The sequence below is a fragment of the Chamaea fasciata genome, unplaced genomic scaffold (assembly GCF_029207755.1).
Source record: "Chamaea fasciata isolate MVZ Bird 193981 ecotype frontalis unplaced genomic scaffold, bChaFas1.0.hap1 SCAF_20, whole genome shotgun sequence".
In the NCBI taxonomy this organism is placed as follows: domain Eukaryota; kingdom Metazoa; phylum Chordata; class Aves; order Passeriformes; family Sylviidae; genus Chamaea; species Chamaea fasciata.
The window spans coordinates 3,283,543-3,297,801 of record NW_027094105.1 but is presented as its reverse complement, the minus strand read 5'-3'; the positions used below and the strand labels follow the sequence as shown (position 1 = coordinate 3,297,801).

General features: G+C 46.6%; 1 protein-coding gene across 1 annotated transcript in view; it reads right to left on the bottom strand.

Annotated features, from left to right (window-relative positions):
• The window catches only part of PAPPA (pappalysin 1), a 174,535-nt gene extending 169,849 nt beyond the window's left edge, over positions 1-4,686 (bottom strand). The window contains exon 1 of the mRNA XM_066201131.1: positions 3,808-4,686. Within this exon, the coding sequence (XP_066057228.1) occupies positions 3,808-4,204 (397 nt within the window). The 5' untranslated portion in view covers positions 4,205-4,686. The remainder of the gene's footprint in view (positions 1-3,807) is intronic.
• Between the last annotated feature and the right edge of the window lie 9,573 nt (positions 4,687-14,259).

The window sequence follows — 14,259 nt, the reverse complement described above, 5'->3', positions numbered from 1 at the left end:
TTGGGAAAACATAGGCACTCCCTTACATATGAAGCTTTATTAAGTTGGGATTGTGCTCCCTGTTGGCAGGCTGGGGAATAGAGAGACAGAGGGGAATGAAACCAAGAAGTGGGAAAAGAAAAAAAAAAAAAAAAAAGAGCAAAACAAACAAAAAACCAAACCAAAACACAAATAACTTTCACTCTTCAGAGCAGGCACGCCTTCTTACTCCGGCTCCCGCTGCCGGGATCATTCATCCCACTCTTTTCAGCTCCCAGCTAGTAAAGAGTCAACATCTGGCTCCCGGGAAAACATGAGCCACCCAACACAGCAGCAAACACCCCGACAGGGACCCGGGAGGATCCTGTTTCTCAGGATGGGCTTGCGTTTTCACAGTGGAGCTGGAATATCTTTGATTACAACAGCAGCAAGGTCAGCAGCGCTTTGAAGCCCCCCATTCCGCACGGTGTGTGTGCATTACCTAACCCAGCACAGCACCACCTTGTTAACCCTTTCCTGCCCCGGCCTGCGAGGGGGAAGGTGCCCGAAGGCGCCTGATTGATTCCATGTGCACATGTGCGTGTTTACAAGAGGGGATGTGCTGCGCTGCGCTACGGGCTAGGTGCGCACATCCCAGCAGGGTTTGTCCGAGAACTCTGCGGCCCGGGGAGGGAGGCAGGGAGGCAGGGATGGAAGGAGGGAGGGCGAGTGCGCAGCAGCCGGGAGCTGCTCCGGGAGCCGCACCGCGGGAGCCGCTCCGAGGAGCGCAGCCCAGCCCCGACAGGGCTCCTGAGCTTTTGCGTAACGCGGATCAATGGGTCAGACTTCCAGTTTCCCAACAGCTTTCGCTCTGACAAATGCCAGAGCAGATATCAGCGGAGTCAAACAGGGAGGCAATAACGTCGCTGCCAAGCAGCGTGAAAATTGGCAGAGCCTGGCACCAGGACTGCCTCTCATCAGAGACAGGGCATGGCCCGGCACAATGACGAACCCACTTAACAGCGCTGTAAAATTAGCCATTTATGAAAACAAATTGAATACTGCAGCAGAGGATGACGTAAGGAGAGTTGGCTCCAGACAGAAACTCCTGAAGCCTGGATTAGCAGAAGAACTCCGTTATGTCAGGGCTCAGGCGCGGAAGCTGATAACAACTTGGGTCCTACAGGAGATTTTTAACAGACACAACAGGTTTCCCCTATAGGCACACGTGGGGCTCCTCCTGTACGATTTGCAGTGATTTCTTATCTGCCAGCAAGGGAGGGGTGCAAGGGGAGTAGTGGTCACGGGCAGAAAGTGGGGGGCAGAAAGTAGATGAAGACACAAGAGCAGCTCTGAGAAAGAGGTGTATTCCAGTGGATCCCACCCCTTCCCTCAGATCTGTACAGCCACACAGCTTCCCACTTTGCAACTGGGATGAAAGTTGGGGAGAAACTCACTTCTGGCACTGCCAGCAAATGTGCCCCAGTCCCTTCCCCTCCAAACACCCAGATGGGCTCTTGGTTTCAGTGGGGTCCTACAGATGCACATTCAACAGCAGAACTGAGCTCCTCAGTCTGTCACATCCCAAAACAGTGAAAATGTGAAAGCCAAGAGTTTTGGCAGCCAGAACCCTTGATTTCCTCATTGAGGGAAGCGTAATCTCTCCCTAAGCTTGCTGCAGGTCTGGGAGACTGTGGTGTGCAGAGGATACTCCAAGTGAGTTCCTCTTGGACCTCCTCCAGGTGTTTACACACAGAGCCAAACCTGGCTCCTCTTCAAGAGTGCATGCGAGGGGGGCAGGGGGAGCTTAAAAATAAAATAAAAATCACCAAGTCCTCCCGAGCTGAGCTGAAGCTCTACGGTGCAAAACTGGGGCATTTCTCTTCATTTTTCACAGTGGAATGTTATTTCCATGCATAAAATGGGTCAAGTGTTTTATACAGGCAACAACCCAACCTCCCCCATCCAATTAAAGCATTTTACTACAAATGATCTTTGTGTGTGTTTGTCTAGGTTCCCTGTTGTGAGAATTAGAGACACTTGCACCAAACACAGACATGGGGTCCTAGGTGTTGGATTAAACACATTAAAAAACATACTGACCCTGTTTTGGTACTGATGAGATTCTGTGTAAACCCCAGTTCTGCCTTTCCTAACTTGAAAGGGAAGCACTTCGAGCCCTGGGGTTTAAGTTAGGGTTGGGAACCAGAAGAGCAGAGTGTGAGAAAGCCAGGGGGAATAAAGCGAGGAATAATGTGGTTCACCCATGAAATCACCGCTCTGAAGGCACACGGGACCAGCCCGTGCCCGGCACCTCCTGCCCACCCCGGCAGCCCCGCACAAACCGCGTCTCCCTCCCCGCAAGCGGGCGGAGCGGCTGGGATCAGGGAAAGTTAAGGAAAAGCACGGCTGAGTTCATCTCAGTTTCTGTTTTCTTTAGGACAAAGCAACTTTCTTGCGGGAGGGCAGCGGGGCTGGGGCAGAGGGGCCGGGGATGTGGCAGGAGGGAGGGTGGCAGGGGACACAGCGAGCGGGGCTGGCGGGGCAGCCGCGCCACCGGCACAGGCAGCGCTGCCTCCTGCGAGGAAGTGACTCCGCTTAAAGGGAAAGGGGAAATCCTCCCTGTCTCTTTAAGGCATCCTAGGACATGGAAACTTTGTACTTTCAGGGAATCTCCTTGCCAAAAGAACTGTAAAACATGTCTTCCCCCCCCGCCCCCCAATACCCGTTTCTCTTTCTGACTTGTTTCCTTTTTTTTTTTTTTTTTAATTTTTTTTTTTTTTAAAGGCATTTCCATTTTCTGTGACTTCCTTCAGAGCAAAGATGGATGTGGCGACATTTATAAGGGTTTGTAACCCTCCGAAAAGTATCCGATTTCACGACAACTTTGCTTCACTTTATCACTAAAGCGAGGAAAGGGCGGGAGATGGTGGGAGGGAGGGAGGGGGAGAGGGAGCGAACGCGGGGAGAGGGACCCAAATTCAGGATGGGCTCATAAAATTTAAATAAGAAAAGTGCAATACTCCTTGTTATTGTCCAGCTCAGACAGCTTAGACTGGTAGCTGCTTTGAGTACTAAATGATTTTATAGGGCTGTTTGACCTTAGAATCATTGATGTTACACTTGCCATTTCTAAGGGGAGACAAAAATACTCCACACATCCTCTAGCTGCAGTGCGAGTCCCAGCCGTAGCTGAGTGTCGAGGGGTTGGGAACTTTATAAACTCATTTGATTCATTTGAGGTTTCACAATGGCCAAAAAGTTCCTTTATAGCTTTTTGGAAACCACATGCTAACACTGCATCTAAAGAGCGAACAGTGGAGTACACTAAAAAGCCAATAAAACCAAGGAAATCGTAGGGGGACCTCAGATATGCGTTTCTTTGCAGCCACACACCAGTCACATACATTTCTTTCCATACATACAAACAAGCCACTTTCAAATGCTCTACTTACAGTTTTCCAACCTGAAAATTAGACCAAAAAAACCAAAAAAACCCCACCGTAAGAGCTGCCTCTTCTACCCGCACCTCAATCCGCGCACCCAGGAAAGCCAAGAAACTACCCCCAGGGCGCTGCCGTTCCCCCTGTGCAAAAGTTTACATAACTTTTCCTGCGAGCCTATACTTCCAGGCGGTCTGCAGAGCTCCGGGATCTCCCGGGATATGTGTCGGGGCCAAGGCGTGTCGGCGGAGAGGCGCTGCCATCCCCGGTGTGCCGCGGGGCGCTCCCGCGGGGCTGGGTGTGCACAGCCCGCTCCCGGACACACGCACGCCTCCAGCCGCCCGCTCCGCCGGCTCCCGGCACGGAGCGGGGATGCTGCTGCAGCCACAGGCACGGCCGGACCTACCTGCAATGACAGCCGGGGATCTCTGTCCGCCTTCGGCTTTCAGCCACACTTGCAAAGTGAAGGCATCTCGGGGCAGCTCAACGTCTGCCTTCAGCCGCAGCTGATCACCTTGGCCACTGAAATAGAGCGCCCTGCTCGGGGTAAGGGACTCCTCTTCGTCCTTTACCTCCCGCTGTTGTCTCCTGCGGGGGACATGCCCAGGCTCCAGCCCAGCAGTGGAGCGCCTTCCTCGGGCTAACCTGGTGGCACAGGTGCCCGGGGCAGTGTGGAGGAGCTGGCGGCTGTGCCTGGTGTCCCTTCGTGCCCTGCGGGAGCGCTCGTCCATCCCACATTCGGGTCCACTGGCTAGGGCTGTACAGAGAAGCGCAAGAGGCAGCAGCAAACTCCAGAGCTGCATTTCCAATCTTCCCCCCCCTTCTCCCCTGCAAATCCTCCCGATCTGCCAGCTTTGGGCTCCTCCTTGCCTTGACTTTCTTCTCTTGTTCACCCTTCTTGGTATTTGCTCTTTTTATAACCCTTCTCAGTTGCTTTTTCTTTTCTTTTTTTCTTTTTCTTTCTTTCTTTTTCCTGCTTATAGATTTTTTTTTCTCCTTAAAACAAATAAAAAATCAAATAAATCAAAACTCCTTCTTGGTTGAAATGTATTTCTCTGTTCTTCCTTCTCTATCTGTCTTCTTCTCCTCTATTCCTCCACAGCTGGAACTCCTCTCTCTCTTCTTTTCTCTGCTGAATTTTCTTCCCTTTATTTTTTTTTTCTTCTTAAAAAAAAAAACACACACACACACTCACACACACACACACACAACAAAACAAAAAACCAAAACAACCCCCCAGCTTTCTCCAAGACTCAGACCCACTGATTTCCCTCCCCCCAAAAGATGCTCTAATCTATTTATTTTTTTGGCCTCCTTTATAACATAAGCCACAACCCCCTCCTTTCCCCCAACCTCCCCCCCTCCCTTCTTCTCCACAAAATGAAAGAAAAGAGAAAAAGCCCCTCAGAAGATGAGTAAACAAGAATATGCTAATCTACTCTAGGGTGCTCCACCTTCCCAATTGAATGATTCCCATTAAAACTGCAGGGATCATGACTAATCAATCAGCTTGAAGGAGCAGATAGCTCCAGAGGTTCAAACACTTTTGCTGTTTTCCTTTTCCCCCCTTCTTTTCCTCTCTCCTTCTTTCCCCCTATCACTTCCCCCTCCCTTATTTATTTTTTTTTTAAAGAAGACAATCAGGATGAATGGATCAATGTGAAAAAAACCCTGCACCCCCCTTTTTGCAATCTCCCCAGCTTTCTTTCTCAGTTCAGTCCAAAACACACATTCCTATTTTTTTTTTCTTGGCAAAAGAGAAAGCTATTTCTCCTCTCAGACTCCCCGTTGCACTTTGCTGGTAAACCTTATGCTCCTCTGCAGCACATAAAGAGTCTTGAAACTTGAGTCTCAGATATTTTTTTTTAATTGCTTTCTTTCTTTCTCTCTTTTCCACTCTCTCTCTCTCTCTCGTTCTCTCTCTCTCTCTCTTTTTCTAATTCCTTCTTTTCCTCTTATTATTTTCTCAAAGTTATGCAATCAGCCAGGCTCCCCCTTTTGTGGTCCCCCTCAGTGCAGTTGTGTGCAGCTAATCCAAATGTTGCATCAAAGGTCCCCATCGAATCATCAGGAGCTAAAAGGAGAGAAGCTTTTTGAAGAGCATTTGCCTTCCAGAAGCTGTAGCAACAGAGTAGGATTTGGCTTTTGAGTGCTCCAAAGACTCCTGGGTTATTTTTTGGAAATAATAATTTTAAAAAAAATCAATTGATAATTTTATTGGTGGATTGAGTCAAAAAAATCCTCTCTCAATATTGGTAATTTTTCAGCCTAAGGAATTCAGCTCCCCTGGTTTCCTTGGCTTGGCTGTAGCCACAGGTAAGCTCCTGGCTGCTTGCTGGTTTGTAGATCTCTGTTTCTGAACTGGGACGTTTCTTTTTTTTCTTCCTTTCCTTTTTTTTTTTTTTTTTTTTTTTTTTTTTTTTTTTTTTTTTTTTTACTATTTTTTTTTTCACTCTTGAAAGATCTCAAAAGCTCCCCCTGATGGCAACAAAAAGGATTTTTCTAAGTCCCTAATCAGTGGAAATGACTTGGCAGTGGCGCTCACGAAGTGTCCGGGCCACTGCTCCCCTCTGACAAAATCCAGTGAAGCCAAGTTAAATCACACCAAATCCAGTGTGATTTAACTCTCACACCACTCACATCATCTTCCTCTTCCAGCTCTAAACTGATGATTGTCACATCCTACTTTCCCATCAATTTTCAGCAAGGAGCATGCACCAGAGTTTTCCTGGGACTGGCATCTTTCTGTTTCTGCAGATTCCCCTGTTAGCATCACTTAGTTCTGACAACTTCCACTTAAAATATACATTATAACAGTAGCGAAAATCAGTTTTTCCAATGAGAAAGGGCTGCTGCACGCTCACAAGTCTTCCAAAAGATGTTATTTTTAAAGTTTCTTACTAATTTGAACACCCCACAATACACAATTGGATTTTCAGTGGTGCTGGGTTTATCCACAAAGTCCCACCAGAATTCAACCAGAACCACAGGCTCAGAGCCCCTCTCAATTCTCCAGCCCATCCCTCCACCACAACTCATCTTACAAGAAAGACAAAATACTGGTAAGCATCTACAAAGTTTTTAATACACGACCTCCAAGACATTAAGCCCCTCAACAACCCGGAGGAAATATTTAACTGGGAAATAAATGGTACAAACTCCTAGAGCTGTCCCAAAGAACTCATAGGGATGTGAAAAAGACATTTCTGTCTCTGTGCCTGCTCGGCAGAAACAATTAAAGATCAGGGCTAAGTGCTTCACTGCACTGTTCTAACTTGGCTCGTAGAGGACACTGCAAATCAACCAAAAAATGCAAAAGTTTAAAGTGAACCTGTTCAACTTCAGCAAGAGCTAAACCAGGAGTAATCCTGCTGCCAGGACACTGCTTTCTCCACATGACAACTCCTCTGAGGTCCCTGGGAACTTTTTGCACATGTCAAGGCTGGGAGGGCAGGCTCTTAAAATAATGCTGGTTCCAGTCTTTTCCAGGAGAAAAAGTTAATTCTGTGAAATCGTGGTGTTTCTTAGGGACATCATGATTTGGCTGAAATCATCAAGGAAAATTACTGAAACACTTCAATTTGACAGAACTGCATCATTTAATTTTGGCCACACTTGACCTTCTATCTCTTACAAAAGGGTTTCACTGTGACCAAGTCACACTCCAATGCATCAGCCTGCAGCTCCAGAAACAAATTCTGGGATATTCTTGCTGCAGAGGGAAAGCCCAGAGCTTGGCTATCCGTACTTATAGAAGACAGAAGAAAGCATGGAAAGATGGGATTTACCTCTAGCCCACAAATTACATCTTCAATCGGTTTTATTCCAAAGACATAATGAAAGCATAGAGAAAATGTAATATATAAACTCTAGGTGTGATAGAAAAATGAAGCGGAAGAGATTTGATTTTAGGAATAGTGAGTAAATCTTGGATTCCTTACGTCTGCGGGTTGTATCTAACATCCCTGACCAGATGAAACTCTCCCCTGCACAGATGGACATTTATTCTCTCCTTAAGCCAGTACTTAAATGATGTATAGACCTGGCAGAGAGGTTCCTGCCCAAGGAGAATAATCCTACTGCTGCACTTATGGGGAATATTCTCCTCAGGAAAGGGAGTGGGAGATTGTCTTGCATCTAGAGGTATTTTCATGAGAAAAAGGCAAAAAAAAAATAAAAAGCATCTAACCCTAGTTACACATATAGAGAGAAGAATTAAAATAGATATTTATGACACTATGCCAAAAAATAGCATTGAGCTAAATGCTGTATGCAGTCATTATAAGGAGAAATACTCAGCAGGAATCTTAGCTGAAGCTGCCAATAACTCCCAGGTTCAAGACTGGAGCTGAGTGAATAAATCATAACAAATAATGGTTTTGTCAAATTTTGACTTTTTTTCCCTCCTATTTGCAAGCAGACTGTGAAACCTCTCAAATATGTTTGAAATTACATGCCCATTTCTTCCTCGTCGTTAGTATTTCTCCGAGGCCAATTAGCACACAATTTGCTGTAATGTACACATTTTCACATTTGTTCTGTGTTAATTGGGCAAGGAAGTCACACAGCATTATTTTTGGCTCCCTGGGGGTCAGGTTTAATCAGTCATGATACAGTAAAATTACTAATTTTACATACGATGGGAGTTTCCATGCTTGAAACTCTCCTAGCGAAAAGCGGCGCTGGCTCTTCAAATTGCTCACACGAAGGTCAATTAAAAACAATATTTCTTGAAAGCTGAGCTGAAAAGTCTGCCAGATACAGCTGAATTGAGGCCCTACTATTCTGGGTAAGTATTTGTGCATATTTGTCCTCTCCGTGCACAACTCCATCAATCACAGCAGAGGTTTAATGGTTTTTACCCCTCACCGATATCCCAATCAAGTCTCTCCCAGCTTGGCTTGGGTTGAGGATGGGTGGAACACAGTCCAACAGCCACTCTGCTCAGAATCAGACAGCGCCCAGACACCAGATTTTAGCACAACGTGTTGGATTTGGGGCATATTTTATGCAATCAGCAATGGTATGATCGGAATCATGCTGCCTCCACAGAACAGCATGGAATGAAACCCAGAGAGCTGAGAATAGCTCCAGAGAAAAGGGGATTTGGGCATCCTGGGTTGTGGATCCCAGGAAGTCCAGCACCTTGTAGGAGAGATAGAGCCACTTGCTTTCTGACATAGAGGTGGTACAGGGGTTGCATTGGGTGATATGTGGCCACAGCTCCTTGTGAGCCCGAGGAAACACTAATGAATGAAATGCTAATAACTGAAAAAAAGCCAACAGTAAAAACATGTGAAACATGTTCTGTCTTGGAAAAGACTTAACAGAAGACCTGGAGTGGACTCAGTGTAAATCCACCAGATTTTTCAATGTTTTCTCTATCTGCTGTCCCTCCTCTTGTTTTAAACAGAGTGATTAAAAGTCTGTGTTCTGCCTCCACTGTCGCACTCTGTACTGATAACAATCCTGATTTTAAAGATTTAAAACTTCTGCCAGCACACTGATCATTCCACACAACTCCACTCACTCGAAATCACAACACTAGCTCCGTGTTGCCTTTGTCAGTGGATAAGAGACTCTTCTGCTGCTGGTCCCTCAGCTGCCCCTTATGTAAAATACTCTGGTAATTTACATCAATAAAACGGCCTCATGTCAATTTGAAACATACCCTTTAATCCAGAAAAGTTTACTGAACAATTAAGAAGTGCAATAAATGACAATCAAGCCTAAACGCATAATTGATGACTTTATGAAGGTTTCAGTAATTTTATAAGGTAATTTGCAGTCAGTGGCTATAAATTCCTATTTAAACGTGGCATACCACTCTTTTTTGCCCTGCAGAGAGCTGTATTTCCTAACAATACTGATGCCTGTTTGCCTGGAATTCAGTTACTTTATCCTTCAAATTTCCCTCATGAAATATTGTATTTCCAGAAGAAGTTACATATATTCTTTGTATTTTTTTTTCACCGCATTCTTGAAATACATTCTGGGGGGTGGGGCAAAAAAAAATCTCTGTTCTACATTGTGGTGAGAGAGATAAGCCACGGTAGATGATGTAAGCAAAGGGGCACAATTAAACCATGTAAATGCTGATTAAATTAGTGGACCCATTTTGATTTGGACTGAGTAGTCTAATTCTGGGCACTCAGGATGGGCTCTCCAGGTGAAATCCTGGCACTGAAATCCTGCCCTGATTGAAATCCTTGCTCAGGCATGAAAAGAGAACAACTGTGACCTCACCTGCATGGTGTCCCTCCAAGGTCGTGTCCCTGTGACCAAAAACATGCACTTGGGGAAACACCAGATTTATGGGAGCAGCCCCAGTGGGTCTCACAGGGCGAGTTTTGGACCAGACCCTTCACATCCCACTTCTCCAGGGCAACACCTTGATGTGGGAGAGCACCAGGCAGGTTCAAACCCAGCAGACTGTTGGGGGCAGCAAAATCACAGCCTAAAGAAAAAGGTGCTGAGAGGAGGAAGGACCTCGTGGGTCTCAGCAGGTGCCCACAGCCCCCAGCCCATCCCTGTGTGCCCTTGGCAGGGACAAGCTCTCAGCAGCCTCCCCAGGTCTTCCTGGCATTGCTCCTCTATCAAGAGCACTGCTTGGAGCCACCTGCTCCTCTCAGACAAGGCTAAAATCCCAACAAAACCTCTTTGCCTCACTTTCCCCTCTCAGTTAAGAGGCCTAAAAAATCGCCTCTTTTAAAAGCCTGCTCACCCAGAGATTTAAGATTCCCAGATGAAATCATGATGATAAGAGCCAGAACTGCAGAGCACTGTGTTTGTCTCTTCTGCACTGTTTGCCCCAGGAGGAATTCTGGAGACTCCATGAAAAAATGGGGAAAAGCCTACAGAGTGCATGAGGAGATCCCCTGGTTTTCCATAACGCAAGATGGAAATATGTTTCCCAAACCATCTCACCTAAAAGCCATAAATCCTCCAGTATTTCTGGGGTTGCATCCAAAGCTGGAAGAGAATAGGACCTGGCTGGGAAGGAATAGGGACAAGCAGTCAACTGGCCAGGAAGGAAAAAACTCCTGGTGATTTCCATCTCCTGGTGATTTCCATCTCCTGGTGATTTGCAAACACTGGTACCTGGTTATGGCTGCAGGAGAGGGACACAGCCATTGCTTTATTCATCCCTGAGCCCTGTCACTGTGTTTGGGCTCCCCTGAGAGAGCTGTGTCCATGACAGGACCCACTAGCCCACCCTGACCTCTGCTGGGACCACCTCAAATCCACCTCTGGAATGCACAGGGGCAGCCAGGCTCCCGCAGCAGCCAAGAGCAAACCGTGAGGAATTGTCAGAGAACAAATTATTCCACTGAACCAGAGATGTATCTGACAGCAGCAGACAGTCAAGTAACCCTGCAACTGAAAGAAAAAATGTGGTTTTTCTTTTTAGCCAGGGCTTTGTAAACACGGGGTGCATCAGCAGATGTTCCACCCGTGTATCCACACACAACCCACACCACTGCAGTCCCTGTTAATAACCCACCTCCCCACAGCAAGTCCCAGCCCAGAGGTCAAGGTCTGACAGAGCTCTGGAGCCTAAACTCTTCTCCTAGACCTCCTAATGTCCTCCCCAGAAGATAAATAGCCTGAAGGGGTGCAGAGAGAGGAGGGGGGCTGCCCTGGGGGGGCACAGGGGGCCTCTGCTGTCTGGGTACCTGCTCAGAAGATACATGGGAGGTCATCACTCTTCCAGGGCTTTGCTCTGACATCTTCCTCAAACCATACATCACTTTACAAACATTAATGAGAGCGAGGTCAGCAGCGGCTCTCCTGGAGGAGGAACCCAGGAGAAGCAATGGGGTGGCTCTCCAGCCCCCCACACCAGGGTGGGCTCCCTGGGACAGGGTGGCATCACTGGGGGAGAGGTGGGTCCAGGAGATGGGGATGGAGAAGAGGGTTCTGCCTGTGCTTTTCTCTCAGAAGAGCCACACAAGCTGCTCTGAAAGCCAGAAAGGAAGTTTGGTGCTGGCATGCACATACACGCAGGGAAAGACAAGGAGCAGGACCCAAACAGATGGAAATGTAAGGCTCAGGAATAACCTAGAAAATTCAAATACATCAGGGCCATGCATGATTTGGTATTCACACAGGCAGCATCTTGAAGAAAGTTTAACATACCCAAATGTTTTTCCTAAACCAGATTTCTGCTCCAAAGCCAGTACTAACAGGATTAATAAAAGAGACCTGCCATGTCTTGCTATTGGAGATGATAATCAAACAAACGATAAACAAATTGATCAAGAGGAAGACACCATATGTCAGTCTGCAGCAGGAAAGCCAAAAGACAGAATTCAGAGGAAAAACTGCTCGTCATTTGAGAGCTATTCCCAGTGAAACGGGATTTCCCCTCTCTGCTTTCATTTGAATGGCATTTGAAAAACACAGCTGCAGAGTCCCATGCACACCAGGGATGGAGCCAAGAGGGGAACCCTCCCAGCCCTCAGCAGCAGATCTGAAGGGAGAAGTTTGTCCTGAATTCACGGCACCCAGAACACAAGTCAAGTCCTTCCCTGAAACCTTCACAGGCACCTGATCCCCAGCAACACTCGGCACCCTGAGATCCCCCATCAACCAGCCAAGGGCAGCCTCTGCCCCAGGCTGGCACAGGAGGCTCCCTGGGACCAAACAGCACTCCTGGCATGGGAAGCAACCTCTGCCAGCTGTGTGGATCACCCTTAGGCCTGGAGCTCAGAACAAGGCAGGACCTGGCACTGCAGAGTGAGGTTGCCTGTCTGCCTGGAAGCTGTAGTGAGTCTTTGCAGTCATGTGCTTAGCTCCAGAATTTGAAAAATCTCATAACTTTCTGTGTCATCCCCTTGCACCTGAAGCAGCCCCTCCCCAATCCTCCCCTCCTGATCGGAGCCAAGCTTCCCCAGCCTCATTCCAGCCTTGCACCCCAGCTGCTTCATCTTCCTGTGCCCCCCAATGCTCTGCCCCCAGAACCCACAGATATTAATTGATTTGTCAAAAGAGAGTTCAGGCAAGGATGTATTAAATCCAAGCATTCCACTCATACCTCCCGGGCTTCCCAGTGCAACTGAGATTCCTCAAACATGGTAAAAAAACAAAACAAGACAAAACAAAACAGAGGAGGGAAGAACAGAAAGAGTGGAAATAGAAACCAGACAGATGAAAAGCAGAAGGAAAAAGAAAGCCAACATCAAAACACAAATAAATTGGAGGACAGCCCTCACTAAAATCTGCAGGTTGGGGGCTTTTTTTGGCTAAAAGTTTGGCATCAGTGGCTTCCCGTGATATGTCAGGGGATGAAATAAATACAATACAGCAAGCTTTATGGGAAACAATTGCCATATGTGAGGGTGGTGGCAGCCTGTGCTTTCCCCGCCACCCCCTATTGCTTTCGTCTGCACTAAAGCTGAGTTTAAACAAGTGAAGTCCATCTCCATCTGTCTAAATGTATAAATACATTTTCAGCCAAGACCCACCACTGGCTGCACTTGTATGGCAACTCTCAGTCGAGATGTCTAAAGCAGGGTTTCGACTTCATCCCCAGCTCATTGTTAATGCATTTAACAGCATTTTCAAAAAATTCCCTTTGCTCTGGGAGGTGATACCCGGCTCTCCAGTGGGACGTCGCAGATCTCTCTGATGCAGCACAGCTCACCAGCCAGTGTCAGCCCCTGTTTGCCCACCAGCATAGCAAACCAGAACACATCACATGGACAGCTATAAAAGCTGCAGAGAGCTGGATCTGAGAGAGCCACAACCTCTGTTTGTGTTGGAGGTGATCTCCTGTATCCTTCTTTGAAAGCTGCTGGTTCCTGCACGGGCACATCTGTGTGCAGAATTGGACATGCTGCACGGGCCGTGCTGCTGAAAGGGCAGCTCAGCTCCGCTGCTCAGGCAGGTAATTAAACCCATCAGTGAGTGAATGACCTGGTTAAGAATCTCAAGAAAATAGAAAAATTCCTCAGGAGGCAAAAATTGGAATTGAAATATCAAAATTTATCCTGGAGCAAAAAATAGCCTCCTTTCATTCCTTTGCCACCAATGCTTTAAAAAGGGATGAGGAAAATGAAAAGTGCACCAAATAATACATGAAAACATTCTCCCCAACTAAATAGACATAGAAGCACAAAGCCCTGTATATATTCAGTACTATTTTTAGAAAACATTTAAACCTACAGACTTCAAAATTAATTCTCCAAAGTACATTTCTATAGTGCAATACAAATCTCATTAAATTCCATAGTTCATAATATTTATACAAGAAGGTACCCTTTGTTATTAAATGCTATAGGACCTGCCCAGAAAGGTTAACCACTCTTTCTAGGATACCAAAACTTTTCAGATCAGTTCATCTGTGAAAAAAGCTGGGGCTGATTTTAATTTGATCAGCCTTGAGTTGTTGTCAGAATAGTTTACTGAGCGGTTCCTATGAAAAAAAGTGAGGCTTTTTTATTGACAAATGAAATCAATTTTGTTAGGAGTATTCACAATATTTCAGCTCTTAAAATGTCATCTGCTCCAATTCCGTGCAAGCTTTGTGGCAAGGAGGGTACTGCCAGATTTTAATAGGAAAAGCTGCCTGTGGAATTTACAGCAATGACTTCATGGGGAATGTGGGGAACTTTCTCACCAAAGGTGAGTGGGGTGATGGGTCCTGCTGCACAGGTTGAGACAAATCAAACAAAATCAAGGTATGATGGTGCCTACTTTTCCAGTTATGTCAGAGGAAGTGAAGAATTTAAATGGGAGGTGACATTTACATATTCCATGCTAATTTTCTACCAGGTCGCAGTGAGAGCTGGCCTTTGCTAACCATGGCTGTACTTGACAAGGGGATGGAGCTGATCTAATCCTTTTTGATTGCCTT